The sequence below is a fragment of the Cyanistes caeruleus genome, unplaced genomic scaffold (assembly GCF_971803275.1).
Source record: "Cyanistes caeruleus unplaced genomic scaffold, bCyaCae1.hap1.1 HAP1_SCAFFOLD_11, whole genome shotgun sequence".
NCBI classification, from domain to species: Eukaryota; Metazoa; Chordata; class Aves; order Passeriformes; family Paridae; genus Cyanistes; species Cyanistes caeruleus.
In genome coordinates, this window is record NW_028255883.1 from 2,314,991 (window position 1) to 2,341,703 (window position 26,713).

Genomic DNA, 26,713 nt, shown 5'->3' on the forward strand with positions numbered 1-26,713 from the left:
AGGGCGGAGTGAAGGGCGGAGTGAAGGGTGGAGTGAAGGGCGGAGTGAAGGGCGGAGTGAAGGGTGGAGTGAAGGGCGGAGTGAAGGGCGGAGTGAAGGGCGGAGTGAAGGGCGGAGTGAAGGGCGGAGTGAAGGGTGGAGTGAAGGGCAGAGTGAAGGGCGGGGAGAACCAGGAGTGAGGGAACAGCCCGCCCACAGGAGATGTAGGCGGGGCCGGAGCCCAACAAAAAGGCACGGGAAAAAGGAAGTAGCTAGCCAGTCGAGTTCCAACTCCAATCGAGACACTAGTGAAGATGAATGGTCGGAGACTGAGTCCTTAGAGGAGGAAACAACAAAGATAAACAAGAATCCCCCTTTCCACATTAAAAAAGAACTAAGAGGATACTGCTCTCGCAGACTGGGGACAGGTAAAAACTGCATGTGCCAGCTGGGTCCCTTCAGCTGCGCTAGCGTTCCCAGTTCAGGTGACAGAGGGGAGATAGAGAGTTCACTCACCAAGAAATCCTAAACTGCAAGACTCCAGCCTGCAACAGCTGATGGGCACAGACCCGGCAATGATTACCCTATGCCTATCAATTTATAACTTCAGTGTTCCTAACGATTTTTGTGTGCAAGTTGTGATTGTTCCCAAGGTCATGTACCACCTGGATGAAGAGTTGAGCCTGCAAGCGGAGAGACTCACCCGACTTCAGAAAAGAGAACTGGTGACAGGTGTGACCATAGCGATGCTGCTTAGCCTGGCAGCAACTGGTGCTGCCACAGGTGTCTCTGCCATCGTGACCCAACAACAGAGACTGTCTCAGCTACAAATGACAATTGATGAAGACTTGCAGATAATTGAAAAACTCTGTGTTTCAAATAGGCTTGTGTCTTTTGTTAAGAGCCGACTAGAAAGGGTCAACATCCTGTTTGTAGAAAGACAGCAGATGCTCTAAGAATACACTTGGTCACCGCATGTGCCCTATGTGTACTAATGAAAAACTGCGGAGTCTATTTTATAAGTTTTAAGCCTATTAGTTAAGTATAGTGTACCTTATATTTTACTCAAGTTTATAATATCTACTTTTAAAACTTTTTATAATATAGATAAGTTAGAGAAAATGTTTAGAGATAAATATACTTTATAAAATAATGTTAGAACTTTTAAGACTAATACACCTTATATTCTAGCAAATTTACTTAGGCATAAAGAGGGGGGAAATGTAGAAGCTTGGGCCCGGCGGCTCGGAAGATATTGGGATGTAATGGAAAGATAGTCACCCCCCTCCTCCACAGTGTATGGTAATGACCCCCGCAATTAGCCAATAGCACCTAGCTGTGCTGAAAGCAGATGGGAGTAACTGTGTGAACCTAGGTTATAAACTGTCAAATTCTCCAGCAATAAACGCCATTTCTGCCATCCATCACATTGGTGCCTGTATGGGTTTGGACCGAGTGGCCTGAGCGTGGCCACCGTGCTGCTCTAGAACCAGGGTGTCTGCCTTGCTAGGCAACACCTAGAGTGGGCAGCGACATCATAGAAGAGCCATGTGACATCTCAGGACAGGTTGTGTGACATTACAGTACTGACTGTGACATCATAGAGTGAACTATGACATCAAATGTGGCTGTGTGACATCACAGGGGACAATGTGACATCACGAGGTGGTTTTGTGACATCTAAGGGGGGCTGTGACATCACAAAACAGGCTGGGACATCACAGAATGGTGGTGTGACATCCCAGAGCAGGTTGTGTGACATCAGCGAGTGGGCTGTGACATCTCAGGTGGCTGTGTGACATCACAGGGGGTACTGTGAGATCACTGGGGAGGTCACTCCACACCGACCCTTCTAACAGTTTGCCCCCAGAGAAGTACCAATGCTTCTCTTGCAGCAGCCTGTCTGCACAGAAACACTCCCAGGGCTCTCTGCATTTCCCTTCCCTCACTCGGCTCACTCACACACCTCCAAACAACCCACTTGGTGCTTTCAGATGCCAGGAGTTCAAAGCTTGGCTGGCCTTCAGCAGCTGCTCTAATTCTGCCTTCAGCCAACTCTGGCTTTGTGTTCATTGTAGAACTTCCTGTGTGTCTGAAACATTCCTTGCATGGTTCTGCCTTGGGGAAGGGGAAGCTCCTTGGTGGCGCCTTGGGCTTGGCACACACTTGAGGAGGGTGTCTGTTTTCCATGGGGAAACTCAGGAGTTTTAGATTGCTAAAATTAAAGAAGGAAAATCCCTCTTTGCCTGAGTGCAGCCAGTTGTGTGAGCAAAGCAGGTCCCAGGGGAGTGAGGAGAGACAGGATGGGGCTGGGGAATGTGGAGCAAGGTTGTCCACACTGGGTCAGACCTCAAGACACAGCTTCTCTGACCTGGCCAGACCTTCTTAGGAGAGGCCCTGGACGAATATCCATCACTGAATGCTACAATCCCTCTGCTCCAAAGAGAACAGGAATAAAAGATGTCCCTTAAAAAAGGAATACATATTTCTTAGAAGCTCATTGAACTATTTTTCCGTAACGATTATAGAAAACTTTCCTAAAAACTGCACCAGACCAGAGGGAAATCAAGGCAGAGCCATGGTTTATTAGGACTTGCTTGATCCTAATGAGCCCCATGGTGCATTTGGAGCTGAGCCCTTGAACCTCAGGGCCTGAGAGGAGATTGCACAAACCTTTCCAGGAGTCCAAGTCAGAAAAAAACCCAAAGTGTCTCGTTTCATTGATGGGTGCCACTGAGGTCCATCCCCAACACAGGCTCCTCATGGACTCCTTGGAGGACAGAATTGGAGGCCAGGATTGCACAAAAACCTCTCAGAGAGACTCAGTGTGGAAAGGAAAATCCAAAGTAGCTGAAAAAACCCTGAGTATCTCAAAGTCTTGATGAGCCCCACTGAGTGTCAATGCAAAGCTCCCAGGGGACTCCTTAAAGCAGATAATTGGGGCCATGATTGCACAAACTTCTCAGAAGTTTTCTCAGAAGTGGGAAGGAGAAAGGAAAGTGCCTTAAGAACCTGAAGTACCTTGAAGCATTAATGAGCCCCACTGAGTGTTGTTACTGACAAAGCTTCTCAATGGACTAATTACAGCAGATAATTGGAGATCATGATTGCACAAACCTCTCAGAGACTCCAAGGCAAAAGCCAAAGTCCATTGAAAAAGCTGCAGTTCCTGGGAGCATGAAGGAGCCCCCAGGGCCATTCCTGAGCAAGGCTCCCCAGGGACTCCTTCCAGCAGATCCCTGAGGCCACTGGCATGTGGCCTAGGGGGGATGCTGAGGGCAGGCCAAAGGGGGTGACAGTGGCCAGCCTTGCTGGGGCTGTGCCAGGAGGCCCCAGGGCCTCAGGACAAGGTGTCTCCTCACAGCCCTTGCTGGCACAGAGGCTGCTGTGGCCCAGGGCACCAACACTTGGCTTCTCTTTGTCCCCACCTGTCATCAGTGCCTCCTGTTCTCTGCCCTGCCTGGGGCCTGGGGACACTTTCTCAGTGCTGTCCCTCCGTGGGACCCATTAAAGGTAAAAGTAGCTCTGGAGTTGGATTCTGACTTGGACTTCTTGAGAAGTTTCTTCCCCTCCCTCTCAGGGACTGATTTTCAGGGCCTCAGCACAAAGCCCCAAGAGGCTCATTAAAGTCCTGCTGCTGTGTCTGTGCTGCTGAGCTGGGCCAGGCTCTCGGCACAGAGGATGATCCTGAAAACTAGGAAAAGCTTCAAAAGCACATTTCTCTTGCTGAGCAGCTCTTCTCCCAGCCCAGCAGGACTGGGGCACTGCCTGCAGCCACCCTGGGGCACAGCCCAGAGACACAGAGAGCTTCAATCAGTCAGGGCTGGGAAGGTGCTGAGAAGTGCCTGGGGCACAATCCCTCCCAGCCCTTGACACAGGAAGCCTCTGGCTGCAGGACAATGCAGCTGCAGCTCCTGGAGCCATCTCCGAAAGCTGGAACATGCCAGTGCCTACAGACTCTGTGAGTACAACTCTAAGTATTTGTGTCCTTCCTAAACTGGGGGCTCAGAACTGGACACAGCACTCAAGATGAAGCTCAACCAGTGCCAAACATAGGGGAAGAATCCCTGGCCTGCTCCTGCTGGCCACACTGTTCTTTTTTCCCCGGCTCTCTCACTTCTGTTCTGTTCCTCTCTTTCTTAGCTATCTTAAGTCTTGAACTCATGTATTCATATTTTACCCACTTTTGTATTGTTCCCTCTGAGCCTGCTTTGAGCTTAGTCTGCTAGCTCCTAGTAGGCTCTCTCTTTCTCCCCACACCCTGAAATAAACTACTAACATCTAACTCGACTATAGAAGTCTCTGCCGTGTCTCGGATCGTCCACACACCAAAAGGGCCTCTTACAGAGTGCCACAAGGAATCCCTTGGTGGTGCAGTGCCACAGTGGAGCCCAGGTTACACAAGGTCCTGCAGTGTCACCCTTGGTTCCATGGGGCACTACAATGTCACAGGTGTTCCCTTAGTTCCCTTAGAGTCCCTGCAATGAAACAATGGCCCCTTGATCCCACTGGGGCCCAGGGTCTCACCAGGGTCTCCTTGGTTCCACAGTGGCCCCTTGGTTCCACAAGGCCCAGCAGTGTCACAGTGGCCTCTGTGGTTCAACGAGGACCCCGACTGCCACCATGGACTCCTTGTTTCCATGTAGCCCCACGGTGTCCCAATGGCTCTTTGGCTCTTTGGTGCCATGTGGGACACAGTGTCACTGTGGTCCTCTGGGTTCCACCAGGCCCCGCAGTGTCACAGTGGCCCCTTGCTTCCCCAGGGCCCTGCAGGGTCACAGTCATCAGAGAATCAACCAGGCTAGAAAAGGCCTTGGAGAGCATCAAGTCCAACCTGTGCCCACCTTGTCACCCAAACCATGGCAATCAGTGCAACATCCAGTCTTTCCTTAAACACTTCCAGGGACGGTCACTCACCCAGCTCCCTGGACAGCCCATTCCAATGCCCAATCATCCTTTCTGTGAAGAATATTTCCTAATGTCCAGCCTAAACATCCCCTGGTGCAGCTTAAGTCTGTGTCCACTTGTCCTGGGACTGTTCCCTGGGTAAAGAGCCTGACCTCCACCTGGCTGCACCCTCCTGTCAGGGTGTTGTAGAGAGTGATGAGGTCTCCCCTGAGCCTCCTCTTCTCCAGGATAAACAACCCCAGCTCCCTCAGCTGCTCCTCACAAGATGTGTATTCCAGCAGCCTTGTTGCCCTTCTCTGGACATGCTCCAGCCCTTCCATGTCTTTCCAAAATTGGGGACCCAGAACTGGACACAGCACTCGAGATGAAGCTCAACCAGTGCCAAGCATAGGGGACGAATTCCTGGCCTGGTCCTGCTGGCCACACTGTTCCTGATCCAGGCCAGGTGCCATTGGCCTCCTTGGCCACCTGGGCTCACTGATGGCTCATGCTCAGCCTGCTGTCCATCAGTGCCCCAGGTCCCTTTCTGCCTGCCTGCTGGTCAGCCTCTCTGTCCCCAGCCTGGAGCGCTGCAGGGGTTGTTGTGGCCAAAGTGTAGGACCCAGCACTTGAACTTGTTAATCCTCACCTTGTTGGGTTTGGCCCCTGGATCCAGCCTGTCCAGGTCCCTGTGCAGAGCTCTCCTACCCTGCAGCACATCAACACTCCCAGCCAACTTGGTGTCACCACGGTTCCATGGGGCCCTAGAGTGTCACAATGGTCTTCAGGATTCCATCAGGCCTCCCATCCATCCATCTTTGGATCATACTGGGAGTGACTGGACTCATACTGGGAGTATCTGAGAGTGACTGGCAACATATCTTGCACATCATCCCCCATACTGGGGGTGACTGGGAGCAACTGGGAGTACGCTGGGGGCAAATGGCATCATACTGGGACTGACTGGGTTGATCTAGCCAGAGGCAACTGGGACCATCTGGGGAGTGCTGGCATGTGACAAGGATCATCCTGGAGCTTCCTGGGCTCATATTGGTGTTGAAAGGGAGCAACTGGGATCTCTGAACACCACAGGTTCTATTGTAGTTGATAGCTTGAAATATATCTTTTCCCCTCTTTTAGTTGTGATTTTCCCCCCAGCTTCTCTTTCTCCTAACTGTTTACCTGGTGTCAAGTTCCCACGGTTACTGAAGTTTCTCTCCTCAGCCCCACGGCGAGAGGCCGGATAGAGTAAAGAGAAGACCCTGTTATAAATGCAGCGGCAAATTAAAGATTAACAAAGATTAATTTATTATAAATTAATAAAGCAACAAACAGCGAGGAAAAAACCACAATAAATGGACAGCGCAGCGCTGGGTGGACAGGGTCTATACGCAAGGTATAGGTGTTCCCAAATCCACGTCTGAGGGTTCTCTGGCCTGGGTTTTTATAGGGATTTTATGTCCCCAGGCTAGAATTCCAACCAGTTTCCATTCACCAAATGTCCCTGATTGTCTGGTGAATGGATTTCCTGGCCTAGAACATTGAGTCCGTAAGTATCCAGGCAGAGTCTCCTCAAATGCAAAGTGAGTCTGTATGTATTTTAACATTTTTCATCACAGCAGGATTGAGAGATCCGGGCTAGCGCCGATGGATATCTCGGAGGAGTAGTCTCTTCTTTGTCTTTCTTGATTGAGTTTCTGTAGTATGGGTTTGGCGGGTGTGGTGTTCGATTCTGGCAACGACCATCTTCCTGGGGCTCGTCCCTTTTGTCTTGCTTGATGGTCTCCGGCCGAAATCGGCCGGGCATTGCCTTTCTCTGGAGGTAGACTTTTAGGCTGGTTCTTTTGTTTCTATGATGGCCTGTGTCCTGTCTTTTCCTCCGAGTTGATGAGTCTGCTGAAACCTGTTATCTGGGGAGGTTCTTTTGCAATTCGTGATTTTTGGAAAAGGAATTCTACCTCAACCGGGAGGAGAATTCCTTATTCCATACTTACATTTAGTTATAATTATACATACTTTATTTAAACTTCTTATTCCGAATTTTTATTTACTCAATTTTTTATTACAGTCCCCCACCTAATAATTTGAACACATTAAAAATTCGTGTTTTCATACTTTTTCAGAGGAATATCAGGTTAAATAATGTCGTTTTCCTCTTGGTCTAACTCTTCTATGTTTTCTGTGGACAACATATGTTTATTTTCAAATTCCCTCAATGCCTTAACCGCATTTCTATTCTCTTTTTCTTCTTCTAACTTCATGATTTTTGAAAGAAGGGTAGTGTTTCCTTGTGCCTTTTCTGGGTCTATTGGGAGAGAGGCAATCTGCATTCCTTGAACGACAGAATGTATCAGTCTGATCAGACAAGGAATCAGGCAGGGTAGGAAGATGACTCCGGCAATAGAACATCCTATAAAGAATACTAGCTTTTTCCACCATGCCCCTTGCCTAAAAATTTGATCCCACCAAGAGGCTTGTAAAATCGAATTCCATTTCTGGACGGGTACATGGGCTACTTTCTTTATTTCAGCGGCTAGACCCTTTATAGTTTCTCCGAAATCATCTATCTCCATGCAACACTCTGACTCGTTATATCTGCCACACACTCCTCCCTCCTCAGCTAGCAAATAGTCGAGAGCGAGTCTGTTTTGGTAGACAAAGGCTCTCATCTGAGAATGTTGTTTTGCTAGGAGTTCCAGGGCTTCTGAAGTGTGGTTTGAAACAACTTCTACCACAGCCTGTAACCTAATGAGCCGATTGAGGAGGTAGATTGGGGTCCTGTATCCCCAACTGCCATCATTTGCCCATGTTGCCGGTCCATAATATTGTATGATTCTTTCGGCGGGCCATTCCTCCCCCTTCCACTGGTGGTTACCTCCGGCTATTGGTAGTTCCCGTTTCAATTCCCTCTTTTGTCGGGCTAGGGTTTCAAAGAGGGGAGCACCTAAAGACCTGCTTTCATCTTAGGTAGTGTAAAGAAGAAAGGCCGAATTATTCCGAGTGTGCATGACCCTTTCCAATTTCTGGGCAATTCACTGTATGCTTTCTTTCCGCATATCCAGTAAATCCCATCCGGTGCCTTCCAATCTCTGTTAAGTTTTGCCGGGTCCTCCCAATATTCCCTCAGGCCGAGAAAGGCATGGAAGGGATTCGCCCCGTCCTGTTTGTTCCAACATAAACCAATTAGATCTATCCATTCGCAATTATTTTCCCGAGATTGGCTCCAATAGCCCTCGGGTGATTCCGGCTGCCAAATTTTTGTCTTTTTATCTGAATTTACTGAGAGAGTTTTTACACACGGGGTGTAACCAACTAGCTCGGTGAATTCCCTTCCTTCCCGACTGACACAAAAAGTTCCAATGATTCTTTTGTCAATCACCCACCCCTCTGGTCGCCGGGTTGTTTTGGATAATTTTAATCCTGTCCACTTAAGTAATTGTTCTGGGGTTAATCCTTCTCCCTTCCATGGCCATCTTTCGGCTGATTTCAGGCCACCACATATCCAACAATTAGTCAATCTCAATTCGGTAGCTATTTCCTGCATCAGATCTATGAATAGATTCTGATTAGGGCTAGGTAGCTTCCAATTATCGTATTGTTTTTCTAGTTGTTCGTATTGCTCACTGAGAGAGTTTAACCTCTCTTGTTCGAGTCTTTTTTTCTTATTTTCCATTTCCTGCCTTTTTAGTTCAAGAGTTAATTGTTTTATTTTATTTTCAGGGTCTGAACCATCCTCGTCTTTTGCGAAACAGATCACCTGATCAAACTGCAGACACACTCTATCATCGTCATTTTTCAGTAAATCTAAAACTATCGGTTCATTACTGAATGATACTTTCGTTTCATGTTTCAGGTTCTTCCCTTCCCAGTACAATTTCCCCCCCATGGCACAATATTTTAAGTTTGCTTTATTGTAACACAAGGGGTTGACTCTGTGGTACGCAATGAACGTCGACTGTTTCTTTCCTCTAATCCAGACAGTTTTATTACACTGCCCGCAGACCGAGATTGGGGAAACCCCTCCTATATCTCTCTTATTTCGTAGGTGGGTCGCTTGGACCTCTTTTTCCCCTGTGTTATGGGGTTGCCTTTTTCCAGTACCTATCCCCGGGGTGGAGCACCAAATTTTTCCTTCCAGCTTACACAGGTCCATTTGGGTACCGTTTGCCCAACATTCTCCTGCGTGCAATTCCGGAGGGTAGGCGATCCATGGCTCGGTTCGCGAGGCAGTTGGGCACTGCTCACACTTCCCCAGGGAGGTCGTCCCCGGAGGCGCCTCGGGGCCCGTTCTCTCGGTCCAGCACATGGCTAGGTTCAGGATCGTCAGGATTCCCCACAATCGCATCCCTCTGCCATTCCCTCCGCCCGTACAAGAACATACGGCGGGGATAACCATCTTCTCGGCAGCAAGGACTGTCTTCAGGGGCCCTTGACGTTCTGATGGCAAACCTCCTTTTAAAGGTTGCCCACCGAGATGCCTTGATCATGCCGCTCCTGCACGGTACCTTTACATTTCGGCGGCACTCTATTATTAGAGGTTCCGCTTTACAGTCCAAATGGCCTCGTAATCCTTTTTGAAAAAATCGGAACTACTCAGGAGAGTCGAGTTCCAAGATACCCACCCGGGTAGCAAGTGCTAGAAAAAGGTTGGTCTGTTCTAATTCCTCTTTGTAACACTCGGCACACAACCCTCTCGGTTTTTGCCCTCCCAAACAATGAGTCACCCACGTTTGTTTACAATATGCACACTTAAAATGTACAAAAGGAAAACAATAACATTCAAAATTGGTGCAACTTATCCTGTCTTCGTTGCTCATTTGTTGTTCCGTTGAAGCCTGATTTTCAATTCTCCCGGAGGGGTTACAATTTTCCACTCGGGGGAGTCGCGAACCGAAACTTTCTTCACTCGGGAAGAGTGTGTCCAGCCCTTTTCAGCCGTACGAACCGCGGTGTCTGTAGTCAGGAGGACGAGGAATGGTCCTTCCCAGTGGGGACTGAGGGGTTGCTCTTTCCACACTTTGATCAGTACCTTGTCCCCTGGTTGAATTTGGTGGATCGGAAATCCCAACGTGCTGCTTTGAGGAATCAATCCTCTTCTCCTTAACTCCTGTAAGTTTTTATTTATAGAAATGAGATAAGGTTGGAGTTGAACATCCTCTGTTTGAAGATGTTCAACCGGCATACCATGCTTGTACGGCATTCCATACAACATTTCAAAGGGGGACAGCCCTGTTTCTGAGTTCGGCATGGTTCTTATATTCAACAATGCCAAGGGGAGACATTTGACCCAGGACATTTTTGTTTCAATTGTCAATTTGGATATTTGTGACTTCAATGTCTGATTCATTCTTTCCACTTGCCCCGAGCTCTGAGGGTGCCAAGGAGTATGATATTGCCATCTGATCCCTAACGCATCGGACAACTGTTTGATAATTTTTGAGGTGAAATGTGTACCCTGATCCGAATCAATATGGTCTATAATACCATATCTAGGAATTATTTCCTCCAGTAGAATTTTAGACACTGTTTGAGCCGTGGCCTTAGCTCTGGGAAAAGCCTCTACCCAATGTGTCAATTTATCTACTATAACTAACAAATATTTATTTCTGCCAATTTTCGGTAATTCCGTGAAATCCACTTGGATTCTTTCAAATGGTCGGTATGAGATTGGCCGACCTCCCCAATTGGTTTGCCGAAAATTCGCTCTGTTTACCTTTTGGCATATCACACATCCCTGTACCTCTTGTTTTGCAAGCTCGAAGATTCCCTTACACCCGAAGAATTTTAAAAATTGTTCAGCTAATGCCCTGGTTCCCCAATGGGTTTGTGCATGTAGTCTTTTGAGTATTCCTTTCGCTATCCCCTTCGGGACCAACTCCCTCCCGTCGGGTAACCACCATTTACCCTCTTTGAAATGTCCCCCTACCTTTTTGAAGTCTTCCTGCTCCTTTTCTGAAGGAAGCACTGAAACCTCTGGGGGTTCCCTTGGGACTAGCTCAGAAATACTTACGGTCAACAATGCCGCTCTTTTCGCCTCTTTATCCGCTAAATTGTTTCCCCTTGTATGGAATTGTCGTCCGGTCTGGTGTCCTTTTACATGAACCACAGATATCTCCAGTGGCTCCCTGACCGCTTCTAAAATTTGTCTAATTATTTCCTCATGTACCAATCCTTTTCCTTTAGTGTTGATCAGACCCCTTTCTTCCCAAATTTTCCCGAAGGTATGCACTATCCCAAATGCATATCTTGAATCGGTATAGATGGTTCCCCTTTTTCCCTTCAAGCCTTTGAGGGCTTTTAGGAGAGCAAAAAGTTCACAAGCCTGTGCTGACCAATTTGCTTTTAGGGGACCCGATTCTACAGTCTGTCCTGTTATACCATTTATGATGGCATAACCCGATTTACGTTTTCCCTCCATCATTCTCGAGGAACCATCGATAAACCATTTTTCTCCTCCTTCCAATTCCTGATCCTCCAGATCGGGTCTTACTTTAGTTTGTAATTCCACTGCTTCAATACAATTATGTAGTAGCTTTCCCGTTGGTTCCCCGTACAAAAATTGCGCAGGGTTTTGTGCAGAGGTTGTCCTTAATTCCAATCCTGGCGAACTGATTAACATGGCTTCATATTTCAGAAGCCTTGAATCGGTCAACCATTTCTCTGCTTTTTGTTGTTAGATATTTCTTACATCATGTGGAGTATAAACTATCAGGGGAGCTCCAAACGTTACCTTTTTGGCTTCCCCAACCAACAGTGCTACTGCCACAATTGCTTGCAGACACGTAGGCCAGCCCCGACTGACTGGATCTAGGATTTTGGACAAAAACCCTATGGGTTTCTTCTTTTCTGCCCATTCCTGGGTTAAAACTCCCTGTGCTGTTTGTCCACTTATGTCGACAAACAGTTGAAACTCTTTTCTGATGTCTGGTAATGTTAGAACTGGAGCAGTGACAAGGGCATTCTTTAGTTCTTGAAATTTAATTTCGTCTTGTCCTGTCCATTTTAATCGATCTGTATTTAGCCTTTCATACAGAAATTTCACCTTTTCACTGTATCCCTCAATCCACTGTCTGCAATATCCCATGAGCCCTAAAAATTGCCTAATTTGTCTCTTGGTTTGTGGGGCAGGAAGTTCAAGGATTCCCACCACCCTCTCGGGATCTAATTTCTTTTTCCCTTGTGATATCCAATGTCCAAGATATTTTACTTCGGGCTCGGTGAATTGCAACTTGGATTTAGACACTTTCAACCCCTTTTGTCCCAGAAAATTCAGCAGGGAAATGGTACATTTCTTCACCTGCTCTTCCGTGATCCCGGCGATTAGCAAATCGTCTACATATTGTAATAGTTTTGTCCCCTCCTCTGGAGTGAATTGAGTGAGTAGCTGCTCTAAGGCTTGTCCGAACAAGTTCGGAGATTCAACGAATCCTTGTGGAAGGACCGTCCACCGCAATTGCTGATTTCGATTGGTATCTGGGTCCTCCCACTGGAAAGCGAAAAAATCCCTACTCCCTTCATCCAGAGGACATGTCCAGAAAGCATCTTTTAAATCAATTACACTATACCATACATCCTCTGGTGAGAGTCTGTTTAGTAAAGTGTAAGGATTTGCTACCACCGGAAACCTGGTTCGGGTTCTAGCATTTACAGCTCTCAAGTCCTGAACCAATCGGAAGTTCCCATCGGCTTTCTTTACTGCCAGGATGGGGGTGTTATGTGGGGACATGCAGGGCTCGAGCGTGCCTCCTTTAAGCAGCTCGTCAATTATTAATTTCAAACCCTTCCTCCCTTCGGCTGGGATGGGGTATTGTCGGATCCTTATCGGATTCTCTGGATTTTCAATTTCAATTTTGATGGGAGCAATATCTAATTTTCCCACTTCCCCCTTTGAGTGCCATACTCGGGGGTCAATTTCCTTTTCATCTTTTGAAGTTAAATGCAGCACCTTCACTACTAATTCTGAATTTTTCACAATGATATTTATTCCTAAAGCTATGATCATATCTCTTCCCAATAGATTGTAGTCGGCTTCTTCTACAAGCAACAAATTTCCTAAACATATCTTATTTTCTGACTCGATTTCCACCTCCTTGATTACCGAGACTTTAAATGGATCTCCTTTTGCGCCAATTACAATTACTTTTTCTTTACTCGTTTCACACCCTATAGGCAACTTCTGCAGGGTGCTTCTCTCAGCCCCGGTATCAACCAGGAAACTCATTTCCTGGCGGTGGGGACCTACCTTCAATTTTATCAAGGGCTCCTTTGCTGTTACTGTCCCCATTTGAAAGAGCCCAAGACTTCCCTAATCTTCTTTAAATATTTGTTCATCTTTTATTCGTTTCCTGCAATCCTTTTTTATGTGTCCTACTTTCTTACAGTAGAAGCACTCAGGAAGATCCTTTCGAGGAGGAGTTTCCTCCTTTTGGGATCCTTTTTGTTTTTTAGGTATCGGTTTACCCTGTTTCTGTTCATGTTTTTGAACTTCTTTTACTGCAGCCACTAATATTTTGGCTTGAAGTTTCTGTTTTTCGTCTTCTCTCCTCATATAAACCTTCTGAGCTTCCCTTAGAAGCTCTTGGAGACTCTTCTCCTGCCATCCATCAATTTTCTCAAGTTTCTTCCTAATGTCCTCCCATGATTTAGCCACAAACTGCGTTTCCAGCAGGACCTCCCCCACCGGAGAACTGGGATCAGTCCCGGAGTAAATCTGCAGACTTCTCCGCAGCCTTTCTACCCATTCGGTAGGGGATTCCTCTTTTCCCTGACATTCCCCAAATACTTTGCTAATGTTCTGTCCTCTGGGGACCGCCTCTCTTATTCCTTGCACGATGATATTCCTCAAATCCATCATGCTTCTTCTCCCTTCTTCGGTCTGGGCGCTCCAACTCGGGCTCACGCTCGGCCACTTTTGGTCACCGGGTGTTCCCTGCGGGTGCCGCCTTTCCCAATCCCTGATGCCCGCCTGTTTAATCATTTCTCTCTCCTCCTGGCTAAACAGGGATCTCAGGATGGCCATGAGATCTTCGTAGGTGTAAATACTACTTCCTAGAAAATCGTTTAATCTTTCGGCCACTCCAAATGGGTCATCTAGCAGTCGCCCCATTTCTTTTTGAATGCTCGTACATCCCCTGAGTTAAGGGGCACGTTTACAAATCCAATTACTCCGGGGGCGGTTGGCACTTCCCTGAGAGGGAACATTCGGTGCCCATTTTCTGTCTCTCCCCATTCTCCATTCCCTATTTTTGATTTCCACCGAGTCCTGCTTGCAGGAGGGGAACTGGAGTTTGCGGGAGGGTTTCCCCTCATTGCTGGCGGGATGTCTGCCGCAGCTACGTGACTCAGAGGGTTCCCTTCTGATACTTTCGGTGGTCCCAGCTGTGGTGGCCGGACCGGGATTTGTGGAGGGGGTAAGCCCCATCCTTGCACCAACACCGACTCCAAAGAGGGTGCGGTGGCTGGGTTTTCTGCAGGTGGGGGGGTAGTGAGGGTTTCTGGCACTACTCCCGGTGGTTGAGGGGAGCGTGCTTCTGCTATTTGCCCCATGGAACCCTCGGGTGCTGATGGTACTACTTGGTCCATCATCAGAGGCTCTACTGGCCCGCGGTATGGAGGGGGTAAGTGATCCAGGGGTTCCCAGGTCTCTGTCTTATGTTCGTTTTTCTGTTTCACTGGAAACAGCCGCACTCTGGTATTTAACCAGAGTTTGGCATACTCTTTCTCCTCGCCGTCTGACGAGACCTTTTTCTCTACGTGTGCGAGTAATTCCCTGCACGTCCATTTATCAAATGTTCCCAATACTGGCCAAGTGAGACAGTTTCTCAATTCCTGTCCTCCCCAGATCTCGGCACAGTAATAAATCATTTTTGCCTTAGATTTTCCTCGTTTCTCGGGATAAATTTCCCAATTTCTCAACATCCACCCTAAAGGACTCTCTGGTGGGATATCTAGCATTTGTTTTGATTCCTCTGATGGGCTTTTCTCGTTATCTAGTTTTTGCGTTCTACTTTTTCTCTGTCCCATTTTCTTACGATTCTTACCTGCTCTGCGTTGTGTTCGTCTTTCTTTTTTTCTTCGTCTGAAAGTCCTAGATCGCACCAATACTTACCTCTCGGTTAGCTGTACCGGGGTTTTCTCGATGTTCCGACTTTCTAAATCTTTTGGCTGAGAGAGTTTACCAGTTCCAGAGCTCGACTGGACGTCCCTTCCTCTCTCAGCCCTCTTTGATCGGTCCCCTGAGACTCCCTTTAGCCTCAGGCTTTACGAGTAAGGAAAGAGAGACCATTTCACACAGAATCGCTTCCTTCGCGGCCGGCCAATTCCCTCGCGGGAGGATGGAAACGCGGCCTTGAAGTCCACACTCGCTTCGTGACCAGGTCACGTCTCTCACAAACTCACCCGATCACCCGCTCAACCTCACAGTACTTACAGCAATTTCCTGCGAGGGCGTCTTCGTGCACGTATGACTTTTTATGAGCTACCAAGCCGCGGCTTTCCCGAAGGCTCCTGCCTTCCCGAGCTCTCTGGATCCGTTCCCCTTTTTATTATGGTTTTTCCTCAGCCTAAATTTGGTTCGGCAATCGGAGCGAACTGCGGAGGGTCTCTGCTCCCCAGGCCGCTGAAATCAGCGGGGGTACCCCCCTGGACAGCGAGATTCTCCCACAGTTTCTTCCGATCCGAGTCACGGCACCAATCTGTTATAAATGCAGCGGCAAATTAAAGATTAACAAAGATTAATTTATTATAAATTAATAAAGCAACAAACAGCGAGGAAAAAACCACAATAAATGGACAGCGCAGCGCTGGGTGGACAGGGTCTATACGCAAGGTATAGGTGTTCCCAAATCCACGTCTGAGGGTTCTCTGGCCTGGGTTTTTATAGGGATTTTATGTCCCCAGGCTAGAATTCCAACCAGTTTCCATTCACCAAATGTCCCTGATTGTCTGGTGAATGGATTTCCTGGCCTAGAACATTGAGTCAGTAAGTATCCGGGCAGAGTCTCCTCAAATGCAAAGTGAGTCTGTATGTATTTTAACATTTTTCATCACAGCAGGATTGAGAGATCCGGGCTAGCGCCGATGGATATCTCGGAGGAGTAGTCTCTTCTTTGTCTTTCTTGATTGAGTTTCTGTAGTATGGGTTTGGCGGGTGTGGTGTTCGATTCTGGCAACGACCATCTTCCTGGGGCTCGTCCCTTTTGTCTTGCTTGATGGTCTCCGGCCGAAATCGGCCAGGCGTTGCCTTTCTCTGGAGGTAGACTTTTAGGCTGGTTCTTTTGTTTCTATGATGGCCTGTGTCCTGTCTTTTCCTCCGAGTTGATGAGTCTGCTGAAACCTGTTATCTGGGGAGGTTCTTTTGCAATTCGTGATTTTTGGAAAAGGAATTCTACCTCAACCGGGAGGAGAATTCCTTATTCCATACTTACATTTAGTTATAATTATACATACTTTATTTAAACTTCTTATTCCGAATTTTTATTTACTCAATTTTTTATTACAACCCTGTTGGCATTTCCAGATGCTTGAAGTTTCTTTAGCCCAGGAGACCCTTCTTTCCAACACGGAAGTTTGTAACTTTGTTTTTCCTGTCCCAGAATGCCTCTGAGCTATGGAAGCTGGGAGGGTGTGCTTCCCTTCCCTTTCTTTCCTCCCTGTATTGCCAGGAAACCAGCCTCCCCGCCTCTCCCCCTCTGCCCCTCTGTAGAGAATACTCCTACACCTTTGTGGGCATTTGAAGAAGTTGGTGTCTGCTATTTCTAATCTTGGTGTGTGTAACCTTGATTTGTAGAAAGTTTGTAAGATGTACTAACTGAGAAAAATAATTGGTTCTTTCTCTGATGTTCCCTCCCTCCGAGAAACCCTGTGAAAATACAACCCCCAGACCCCAAATCCTTGGTCTCTCGTCCTTTGGATTCCCCTTCACAGAAATAAACTGTGGAATGCAAACCAGAGAGAGTCCCCCCCTGATTTCTTTACCCGCTCTATAGACTTGAATTCTTGAAGAAAATCAGTGAACCCCACAAACATATGCTGGCTCGAAACTCAAGTGAAGAGAAACCTCATCACTGAGCCAGCCAGACCACACTCGAGAAGATCGAGGCAAGGTTCCTTTCCCACTCACTGAAGAAGGAGCTTCGCAGTATCCATGTGTGAGGTGACCTTCACCTGAACCAGACGCTGATAAAAGAAAAAGCTGCCTGTGCTGGAAACTCCCACACAACAAGTCAATGCCTATAGAGAGCATTTTCCTTTCACAACTTCCCTCCTGGAGCCACAGTCCTTTTGGATCACACAGCAGGCAAGAGAACAGCACAAAATATTAGGCTGTGTCCTGTTTTTTGGCTGGACCAGCCAACGGAGGGAGTGCCAGGGTCCACTGCCACAGACTCTCCTCTTGGGGAACAGAACCCCCCCAGGCTCCATTCCAAATGCTGTGCACACCCTGCTGGCTTAGAAACAAACCCTTTATAAGAAGCTTTTGGCAGGAGATCTCCCAAATGAATGGAATCCAAATGGCAATTTTCTTTCAAAATTACCTCTGTTCCAAAGGAAGAACAGAAAGCCCACAGCAATCCCAAAGGCACATATGGTGCACCTGGGGAAATCCTCGACTTAGGGGCCAAGTGGGTTAAAAAATACCCATAAGAAGCCCCAGAGTCCAGAGTGCAAACTGCAGCAACCACTTACTGGATCATTTTGGCTGTGCTGCACACGTCTGCAGACTGTCTGTCCCCCTGCCAGGACAGAAGGACACCCGTCAGGGGCTGGGCTGGCTGCTGAGAATGCCTCAGGCAGGAGGATCCTCAGGCAATGAGCAGGCACCCAGAGCTGCTCTGACACTGAGGCCTCTGTGCCCCACAGCAACGGGAACACCACAAGGACACGGCAACATTCCTGTGACATCACAACAGCAGCTCACCCAAAAACCTCCTGGAAGGTTCTCCTGGGTCACCAAGGAGCACAAAGGATCCTCAGAGGGCACAACCTATTGCCCTCCAAAGGATGCAAGAGGAACTCAGAAAATGCAGCAAATGAGGACACCCCACAAGGAAATACAACTTGTGGTCACTGATGCTTCTGATTAAAACCAGCAAGGCTTGTTCCCTCTGGGATCTTTATTCTAGTTCTAAAAACAAACAAGGTTCTCTGCTGTAAATGTACAGAAAGCAGGAACTTGGGGAAAAGAAGGCTGCGAGTGCCAAAGCCTTGTGTGACTTCTTGGACATCCTGTGGCTGAGGGTGTCCAAGGCAATGGACTCACAAGCGGGGTCCCTGCCCTCCCGACTGACAGCTGCCATCTCTCCTTCAGCCCCACACGTGGCTCAAACAACCTCCTGTCAAGGGCCTCCATCCACACATTCCATCACCAGCCAGAGATGCTCATCAACCAGGTCACCCAGCATCCCTGAGGCCACAGCAGGGAGTGCTCCTGGCATCTGGTACAGCACTGTGGCTTTCCTGGGATCCTTCTGGTGTCTGTGGTTGAGAGGAGTGGGGTGGATGGAACCAGGATGGGTCACTGATCAGCAGCCCCACTGCAAGCAGTGCTTTCTCCTGCTGTGTGGGGACCATATGGTGACTGATATTGGGACTCCTCTGGCTTTGGTCCTGCAGAGCACACAGTGGGTCAGACACTGGGCTGAGGGAAGGGGTCCCATGGAAACCCAGCACAGGCATTTCTCTTTGGAGAGGGGGTTCTGCAGGGAGAAAGCAGAAGAGACTTTCCTGTCTGCTGAGATTCCCTCTCCTCCTTCAGCAGCCATACCACAATCCATCAGTACCAGAGTTGATAGGATCACTTCCCTGCCAGGCAACACAAGGCACTCAAAACTGAACCGTGCCAGAGCCCAGCCCTGCCTGCCCATTTGGAGGGTGTGGGGGAATGGAATTTCAGCTGGAGTTGACCCACAATGATAATTTGCCACTTGTGGGTTTCTCACAGCCTTAGAAGGAGTTTGAGATCTCTGTCCCCAACACTTGTTCACCCTTCAAGTGCACACACGTGCCTGGGGGCAAATCAGGTTTCCTGGAGTGGTGGCTGCTTCCCTTTGAAACAGGAGCTGTTGCCTTTTCTGGCACACTTATCTCCCTTCTAACCATTAGAAAGTGGGAGAGTAAAGGAAATGACCCTGGTGGAAGGGGACCAGAACCTTGGAAAAAGATGAAACGTCTTTTGTCTGAATTACAAATTAAAACTTTTTCATTTAGTCCTTTAGTACTAATCTATTACTACAAACAAAATGATGTTTCTGAGCTTATTGTTGGGATTCAGGGCATCATTTCTTGTTCTTGATGTTATTATTATTTATTAGTATTACTTTTCATTGGTAACACTTTTAAATCTTAGACATTAATAACAATGGCTGGATGTCACACTGAAATGTATGTGAAACACACATTGAAAAACAATGACTGAAAGTCTCTTGATTTTCCCACTAGGATTTAACTGTACACTCAACTCCAAGTTGCCAGTGGATTCTAAAGACAGAAAATCCTGTTAATGGTGGGTCTGGTGTGGTTCGGAGCTGGGGAAGGGTCTCATCCCCTCCCAGAGCTGCCCCAAGCCCGCTCTGCTGCCACGTCTGCACTCACAGCCCCTCACGGCTGCCCTGCCCTGGGGACATGGTGGCACCCCCTCCTGCCAGGGCTGAGGCTCCTCATGGCCCCTCACAGCCCCTCACGGCTCCATGGAACTTCTCATGGCCCTGTAGAACCTCTCATAGCCCCTCACAGCCCTTCATTTCCCCTCACAGCCCCTCACGGCCCCTCACAGCCCCAGGCGCGGGGCTCCTCCCAAAGGAGAAGGGGTCGGGCCCTGCTTGTTCTCCTTTTATTTCGGTCCCTTCACAGCGCCGAGTAAAGAAAGGCTGAATGGAGCCTTTCGCCAGCGTTTCCCTCGGGCTTCATTGCGGGCTGAAGCTCTGTGCTGGCGCTGGCCCGAGCACCAACATCCCTGCAGCCCCCAAGGCCTTTGCTGTCCCCCCGTGTCCATTCCCTGTCCCCGAGTCCCGCCCGGCTCTGGCAGCAGCAGCAGCCGCAGCGCAGCGGGCGCAGGCCCGGCCCGGCCGGGGCTCCCGGCCACGAGCAGCAGCAGCGCCGGCCCTTCCCACCTGCTCCTGCCTCGGCTCCCCAGGGCTTTTGCCAGGGCAATTCTGGACTACAGCAACAATCCCCCACAAACAGCCCTCAGGCTTCCTCAGGGCCCGCCTCTGCTGCCCTGAGCCAGCCCTCAGAGGAAGAAAGGATCGGGTTCCAGCGCTGTTTTCAGCTCTGTTTTACACACCCTGAGGTGACAGCAGGAGGCTGTTGGTGCCTTTGCCTTGGCAATTGTAGATCTCGTCTGCTTTTGTCCCTCCTCTGCTTGCCACCTGAATTTTATCTGCAAAACTGCAATTGCCTCTTTCAATCAGTGCTACCCACTGTGCTTTAGTGATCAGTAACTCAGGATTTTTTGTCTCAGACATCATGAGTGGCAGATTTTGAAATGCCCTCAAGTCCCTGAGCACTAAGTCGAAGGGAATGAAAGCCACACAGCTGACATTTGCAGTGCTCAAACACAGCCCTGTTGCTGCTGCTGCTGCAATAGAATCAAGTGACAGAGGCCATCACAGAAATTGCCCCTGCAGTGGCAAATAAAATGAAAAAATCCACCAGGAGAAAGAAAAAACAGAACTTGTCACTTAATTATTTTTTCTGAGCAGCAGCAGAAAGTGGAGATGCCCAGAGGTATTTCCAGCTGCTGCTGATCCCAGCTGGAGCCCAGCCTGCTGCCCAGTCCCAGTGGGAACCTGAGCCCAGCCCGGGCAGCTCCCGCAGTGTCGGGAGCTCAGCGCACGCGGGGCAGGCCCAGAGCCCCGGGCACGGCCGCCCATTGCGGGGCAGCGGCACAGACGGAATGTCCTGCGGCCCAAACCTCCTGCTCCTCACACACAGCTCCCATCCTCCTCCCCCTCCTCCTCTCCTGGCATGGCACAAATTCCAGCTCCGAGGAGGCTTCCCAAGAGAGGCCTCAGGCTCCTGTTTCAGCCTGAGTGTCCCTGCAGAGGAACAGGGCACCTTTCAGGCACTTCCACAAGCTCCAGGTTCTCATTTCCTGGGCAATCTGCCATGCAAACAGCCTTGCCAGAAGGGACAAAAGCAAAGGGAATTAACTGGGAATTATTAGGATAAAAATCAACCTTCTTACAGACAAACTTCACCAAGTCATTCCCTGCATTTGTCCTTTTCACATTCTTTCTCTCATCTACTGAGAGGTCCAGCTTATCATGTTCTGCTGCTTGTCATCCACTGATTGTGCTCTTGATTTCTCCCAGTGCAGGAGATGTACAATCACCTAAACTGAACACACAAACAAACTCCCTCTGTCAGCCCATTTTCATGTTCCAGATCACTTTCAAGATGTCCATGGCGCTATTGGAATGATGAGCTCTCCACTGCTGGCTGCAGGCTCTGGAGATTCTTTCTCCACATTCAGCCAGGCTTGTATTCCCTAACAATTCCTGGCAGCTCATCATGTTTTCTTCGGATAGAAGAGTAACAATGCAAACCGTACCAATGGCACAACTCCCCTGTCCACAAGGAAAAGCAAGAACAAGTTGTCAAGTTCTTCAGGTAATTTGTCCTGCTTTGCTGTAAGAGTTGTGCTGCACGCACAGTGTGGGAAGCCAAGAGAAGCTGCAGCTGGGGGCACATCTTGAGACAGGAGCTGCACCTTGTTCTCCAGGACAGGTTTTTGGAAAGAAAAGACAGGACTGTGAAGATTCTGGGAAAATTGAAACAGCTTTTTTTAAGAAATTAAAATAAAATCAAAAGAAATGACCAATATGTTTTTCTCTATTTATTTTTATGTTTCCCTTTTCCATCTTGCACTAGTTCTCCATCCCATTCATTCTAAATGGATCTCACCTCTAAGATCCATCACTTGGCAAGTTTTAGACATTGTAAAATACCATGAGCTACACCCAGTTTGCCTTCCCCTGTTTTTCTTGGAAAGCAATGCTGGAGACACAAGTGCAGTGCTTGGGTCAGGTACAAATTCTGCATTCAGGGAATGTGCTCAGTGTCTGACGCTCAGCAGGGACAAGGCACAGCAGCAGCCAAGGGCATTGCTGTGCCCCTGTGCAGGAATCAAGACTCTGGCTCTTGGCTCAACACGGCAAAGTTCCCGTGTTTGGCCAGGCTCAGGGGCTGCCCGGGGAGCGCGGGGCTCGGCGCGGGGCCGAGCGGGCAACGGACAAACGGCCCCGGGGACAAACGGCCCCGGTGCTTCAGTTGCAGCGGCAGCAGCGGCAGCAGCAGCAGCAGCGGCGGCAGCAGCAGCGCAAAGAGAAAAAGCAGAGAAAGAAGCGAAATTATTGCCCCTCTTCCCCTCTCCCTCTCCCACTGTTCCACCCTCTCTCCCGCGGTCCCTCACCCATTCCCGATCTCCTTTTCTCTGTGTTCCCCTCCTCTCCCAGTTTCCCTCTCCCCTTGCCCGCCCGGGACATGCCCCCGGCCCGCCCCTGGCCCCGGCCCCGGCCCCGGCGCCGGCCCCGGGCGTCCCGCCTCGCTCTCGCCTCCGCCCGGCTCTGGCCGAGCTGGCGCTGGCGCTTCTGGGCGGGCCTCAGTGCCTGGGGCTGGGGCGGTATCGCCGCCCTTTGGCTCCGCCTGCTCCGAGCCCTGCCCCGGCCCTGGCCCTGGTCCCGGCCCTTGCCCCGGCTCCTCCCGGGGCCCGCGGAGGACACAGGCGGTGCAGCCGTTGCCGCCGCCTCCGCTGCGGCTTCCCCGGCCCGAGCTCCGCCGCTCGGCAGCGCGGCCGCTGGCCCCGAGCCGCCGCTGTCGCGTTCCAAGGAGCGGACGCCTGCGGATGCTCGGCCCGGGGAGGTCGGGGAGCGCTCGGGGGCCGTTCCTGGCCCCGGGCCGAGCGCTGACGGCCGCGTCTCTTCCCCAGGGAAGGCGCAGGAGGCCCTGCAGCAGCGCTACAGGATCGGCTCGCTGCTGGGGCGCGGCGGCTTCGGCAGGGTTTTCTCGGCCACTCGGCTCTCGGATGGCGCCCCGGTGAGCAGAGGGGCCAGCGGCGGGCGGAGGAGGAGGAGAGGGCGGAGGAGGAGAAGGGGTCGGCGGAGGAGGATGGGGCTGGACACGGTAGGCGGCGAGCTGAATCCGCTGCTCCCTTTGGCTTGCAGGTGGCCATCAAAAAGGTGCCACGGAACCGCGTCCGGCACTGGGGCGAGCTGGTGAGTGAGCGGGGCCAGCGGCAGAAGCCGGGGCGTGCCGGGCGGGGATGAGCCGGGGCCCGGCAGGGTGGGAGCCACCAGGACACCTGGAGGGAGGGCGGGCGTGGGGCCAGCGGAGGGCACAGAGCATCCCGGGCTGGCTGAGGGCTCCCCGAGCCCTGGCACGGGCTCAGCCCCACTGACGGCACCGTGCTCCTCCCGCAGCCCGACGGCACCAGCGCACCACTGGAGATAGTGCTGCTGGACAAGGTGTCCACAGGCTTCCCCGGTGTGGTGCAGCTGCTGGATTGGTTTGAGCTCCCCAACACCATCGTGATGGTACTGGAGCGCCCAGAGCGGTGTCAGGACCTTCGGCATTTCATTCGGGCACGGAGGTTCCTGACCGAGGAAGAGGCGCGGGAGCTTTTCCGGCAGGTGCTGGAGGCCGTGCAGCACTGCACCAGCTGCGGGGTCCTGCACAGAGACATAAAACCGGAGAACATCCTGGTTGACCTGGACACCGGGCAGGCAAAATTAATTGACTTCGGCTGTGGCACCTACCTGCAGGACACAGCCTACACTCAATTTGCAGGTGAGCCCACCCAGGGGTAGGCTCCCGGTCCCGGCATCTCCTGGCCCAACATCTCCTGGCCCAACATCTCATGGCCCAACCAGGGTGTGGCAGCAGGGATTCTCCCAGGACTGGGGCTGGGGCTGGGGCAGCCAGCCTGACAAAATCCCCTGTGGGTGGGGGTAGCAGAGAGGGAGAGCCAGGACCTGTGCACCAGCTGGTTTGGTGTGCAGGTGAGAATGGGCTTGGACTGCTGTGCTTCCCTGCTTTGCCTTAGTACATAATATTTTTTTGGCAATGCCAGCAGGGAGGATGTGGGTATGGTTTTTCCCCAGCACTGTGAGCAGGTTTTTCCTTTGTTTGTCATGGTCGGGCCTTGCCAGGGTTTCTGCTGCCCTCTTCCAGCACCAGTGCCTTCTTTTCCAACCCTGGGTTTGTACACAAGTGCCAGGTGCTGGCGAGAGGGCAGCAGGTCACCCCGTGAGCCACTGGGGCAGCCCCACATGCCCAGGGATGCTGGGGTCAGGCTCTGGGAGCAGCAGCATCCCCCTGATGAGCTCCATCCATATTCCATAGGAACACGATCATACAGACCCCCGGAATGGACCAACTTCAGATGGTACTATGGCGAGGCAGCAACCGTCTGGACCCTGGGCATCCTGCTGCATGAGATGGTCTGCGGGAAGCACCCTTTCAGGAGGGGCTGGAACATCAGCTGGGCCCAGCTCCCGCTGCCACAACGGCTCTCCCAAGGTGGATCCTCATCTCTGGGCACGGGGGGAACACCAGTGTTGGGAGACAGCAGCGGGCTCGTGAGCATCCCGCTCTGGCAGCTGCTGAGGAGGTGGCACATGTCCTGCTCTCCTGCTCTCCTCCAAAACAGAGAATTGATGGGAAAGTTAAGGCCCAGCTGTGAGCACATCCAGCGTGGCCTGGGCACGGGTATAGTGGGGCAAAGCAGACAGGAGCCTTCTCCAACTGACCAGTGGTTTGTGGTTTCTCTCCCCAGATTGCCAAGTTCTGATCAGGCGGTGTTTATCCCTGCACTACTTGGACAGGCCCTCATTAGAAGACCTGTTCAGTGATCCCTGGATGCAGGATATTCATCAGCCATAGAAGAAGGGAGAGAGCCACAGGCACAGTGATGCAGGGACCTGGTAAGTTACAGCTCCACACATACCCTGGCAATCAGAAGCAAAGAAACCCAGACTTCTTTGTCCTGCCTGTGTCACTGCACAGGGCTCATCGAGTGAGAACACGCAGCCCTTGTGCTGGAGCTGAGCTGCTCTGCCCAGCACTGGTGGCCGCCATCTGAGCTGTTTTTGCTTGTCCTGGTTCAGTGACAGCCGGGCCCTGGGCAGAACCCTGACAGCCTGGTGTCACCCCAGGGAAGAAGGAGCCCCTGGAGAAGCTGCACCAGGTGGGGCTGCTGCTCCTGCTGCTGGGGACATGGAGGACAACAGCAAGGATGACAACCTCTTCCTCGACCTGGCCAGTGGCAGCTGGCGATGATGGACTTTGATTCTGGCACCTTCTTGAAAGCCAGGCTCCACAGAGAATTTTCAGGTAAGTCCAGACCCAGGGGGATGCTCCCAGATTTGTGCATTGGCCGGGAACCAAAGGTTTCCCCTTTGCTGGGGTGGATGCAACTGATTCTTCAGTGGCTGCCCAGCTGGTTTTTGGCAGGGCTGGGGGTGTGGGCTGGGGTGGTTACGAAATGGGAGTGGGCTCCTGGTCCTGCCAACAGCCCCCAGCACCCACCGTGCCCCAGGCTGGGGCTGGGGCAGCCAGCCCAACACAAACAAACCCCCATGGCAGGAGCACAGGTGGGACTCCAGAACCTGAGCACGGCTGCTTTGCTGTGCAGGCAAGGAAGGGCTTGGGCTGCTCCACTCCCCTGCTTTGCTTTGGGATCACCGTGATTTTGGGGGACAGTGCAGGGGGGAAGGGAGAAAGCATGGGCTTCCCTCACCCGTGGGTGGGTTTTTCCCTAGAATGGAGGGGTTGGGCCTTCCTCAAACTCCTGACAGACATAAGATTTTTTACCTTTTTTCTTCTTTCCCCTTTTTGTCTGTAACCTATTTTCATTAATTTGTTGTTTGTTTTCCTAAAGGAAGTATTCTAGGTGGGGTCCAGTCTGGATCGGGAAGTGCTTGGTGTGGTGTGGATGGGCCGTGCCCTTGGAGAAGGCTGAGGACATCGTTTGGGACCAGCTTTTCTTCTGGCAGCAGATGGTGTGAGGTGGGTCCTCATCTCCTTGGCATGGGTGGGACAAGAGCTTTTGGGAGATGGCAGCGGGCACAGGAGCATCCCGCTCTGGGCAGCTGCTGAGGGGCTGGATCTGCTGTGGCTGGCTGCAGGCTGGGCACATGTCCTGCCCTCCTGCTCTGCTCCCAAAGGCAGCAGTGATGGGCAGCTTTGGGCCCAGCTCTGAGCACGGCCAGCATGGCCTGGGCACCGTGGCTGGCTGGGACAAGGGGACAGGAGCCTTGAGCTGACGGGCGGTTTCTGCTTTCTCTCCTTGCAGCCGGGCTCTGCGGATGCTGAGGCTGCTCTGGGCTCTGCCAGGGCTCTGCTGGGCTCAGCACCAGGCCGGGATCAGCCAAAGAAGAAACGGTGTGACCTCCAGCAAAGACTTGAGCATTTTGGCAATGCAGCTCAAGTCTGCAGAGTGTCCACCTCCAAAGGAAAACATGACACCCCCCCCAAAATTAAACTTGTTCCATAACTTCTGAAATGAAATCAATCTGGAATGACCCCAAATGTCATTTTTCAGCTTTCTCAAGCTGTAGCTCAACCCTTCTCTGAACAGTTCTCTCCCCCACCTGCCTTTTACTTCACAACTGCTCCCTCCTTTCCCCCAGTGATTTCCCAGCCCATCACAATCTCCATCACACTGCAGCCTTCCTTGATGCCCCTCACCACGAGGAAGGCCAAGCCCCAGGCTCAGGGACTCATCCTGTCACTGGCTGAAGAGCAGCAATGTCTGTGAGTGCCAGGGGCTCTTGGATGTCTCTGAATTCATGGACAGAAGGGTCTGTCTGTGCCAGGGGCTCTGGGATGTCTCTGAATCCATGGACAG

The 26,713-nt window shown here is 50.8% G+C and overlaps 1 protein-coding gene and 1 long non-coding RNA gene across 5 annotated transcripts; one reads left to right on the forward strand and one right to left on the reverse strand.

Annotated features, from left to right (window-relative positions):
• Window positions 1-2,544: 2,544 nt before the first annotated feature.
• On the reverse strand, window positions 2,545-17,724 carry LOC147647324 (uncharacterized). Its single transcript, XR_015281630.1, has 3 exons — window positions 17,554-17,724; window positions 6,049-6,128; window positions 2,545-5,630 (listed from the first exon to the last, which is right to left on the reverse strand). It is a non-coding gene; the product is annotated as an uncharacterized LOC147647324 (long non-coding RNA).
• A 2,145-nt stretch (window positions 17,725-19,869) lies between these two features.
• On the forward strand, window positions 19,870-26,377 carry LOC147647325 (serine/threonine-protein kinase pim-1-like). 4 transcript variants are annotated; one of them, XM_086872341.1, is made up of 8 exons: window positions 19,870-22,902; window positions 23,031-23,081; window positions 23,286-23,652; window positions 24,208-24,384; window positions 24,641-24,788; window positions 24,972-25,197; window positions 25,745-25,872; window positions 26,159-26,377. In XM_086872341.1, exons 1-5 carry the CDS (start codon window positions 22,351-22,353, stop codon window positions 24,745-24,747), a joined length of 1,254 nt encoding a protein of 417 aa, XP_086728467.1. In that variant the 5' UTR covers window positions 19,870-22,350; the 3' UTR covers window positions 24,748-24,788; window positions 24,972-25,197; window positions 25,745-25,872; window positions 26,159-26,377. The 4 variants fall into 4 exon arrangements, with proteins under 4 accessions (XP_086728467.1, XP_086728468.1, XP_086728469.1 ...); XM_086872342.1 differs by having other exon boundaries at window positions 22,108-22,902; window positions 25,749-25,872; XM_086872343.1 differs by having other exon boundaries at window positions 22,108-22,902; window positions 25,020-25,197.
• The last annotated feature ends 336 nt before the right edge of the window (window positions 26,378-26,713 follow it).

Excerpts from the sequence above, each read along its gene's own strand:
- LOC147647325 (XM_086872341.1), top strand. The coding sequence starts at position 22,351 with ATGCCCCCGGCCCGCCCCTGGCCCCGGCCCCGGCCCCGGCGCCGGCCC. Across the intron at positions 22,903-23,030 it reads GGCTCTCGGATGGCGCCCCG|GTGGCCATCAAAAAGGTGCC; the intron begins GTGAGCAGAGGG and ends TTTGGCTTGCAG. Across the intron at positions 23,082-23,285 it reads TCCGGCACTGGGGCGAGCTG|CCCGACGGCACCAGCGCACC; the intron begins GTGAGTGAGCGG and ends CTCCTCCCGCAG.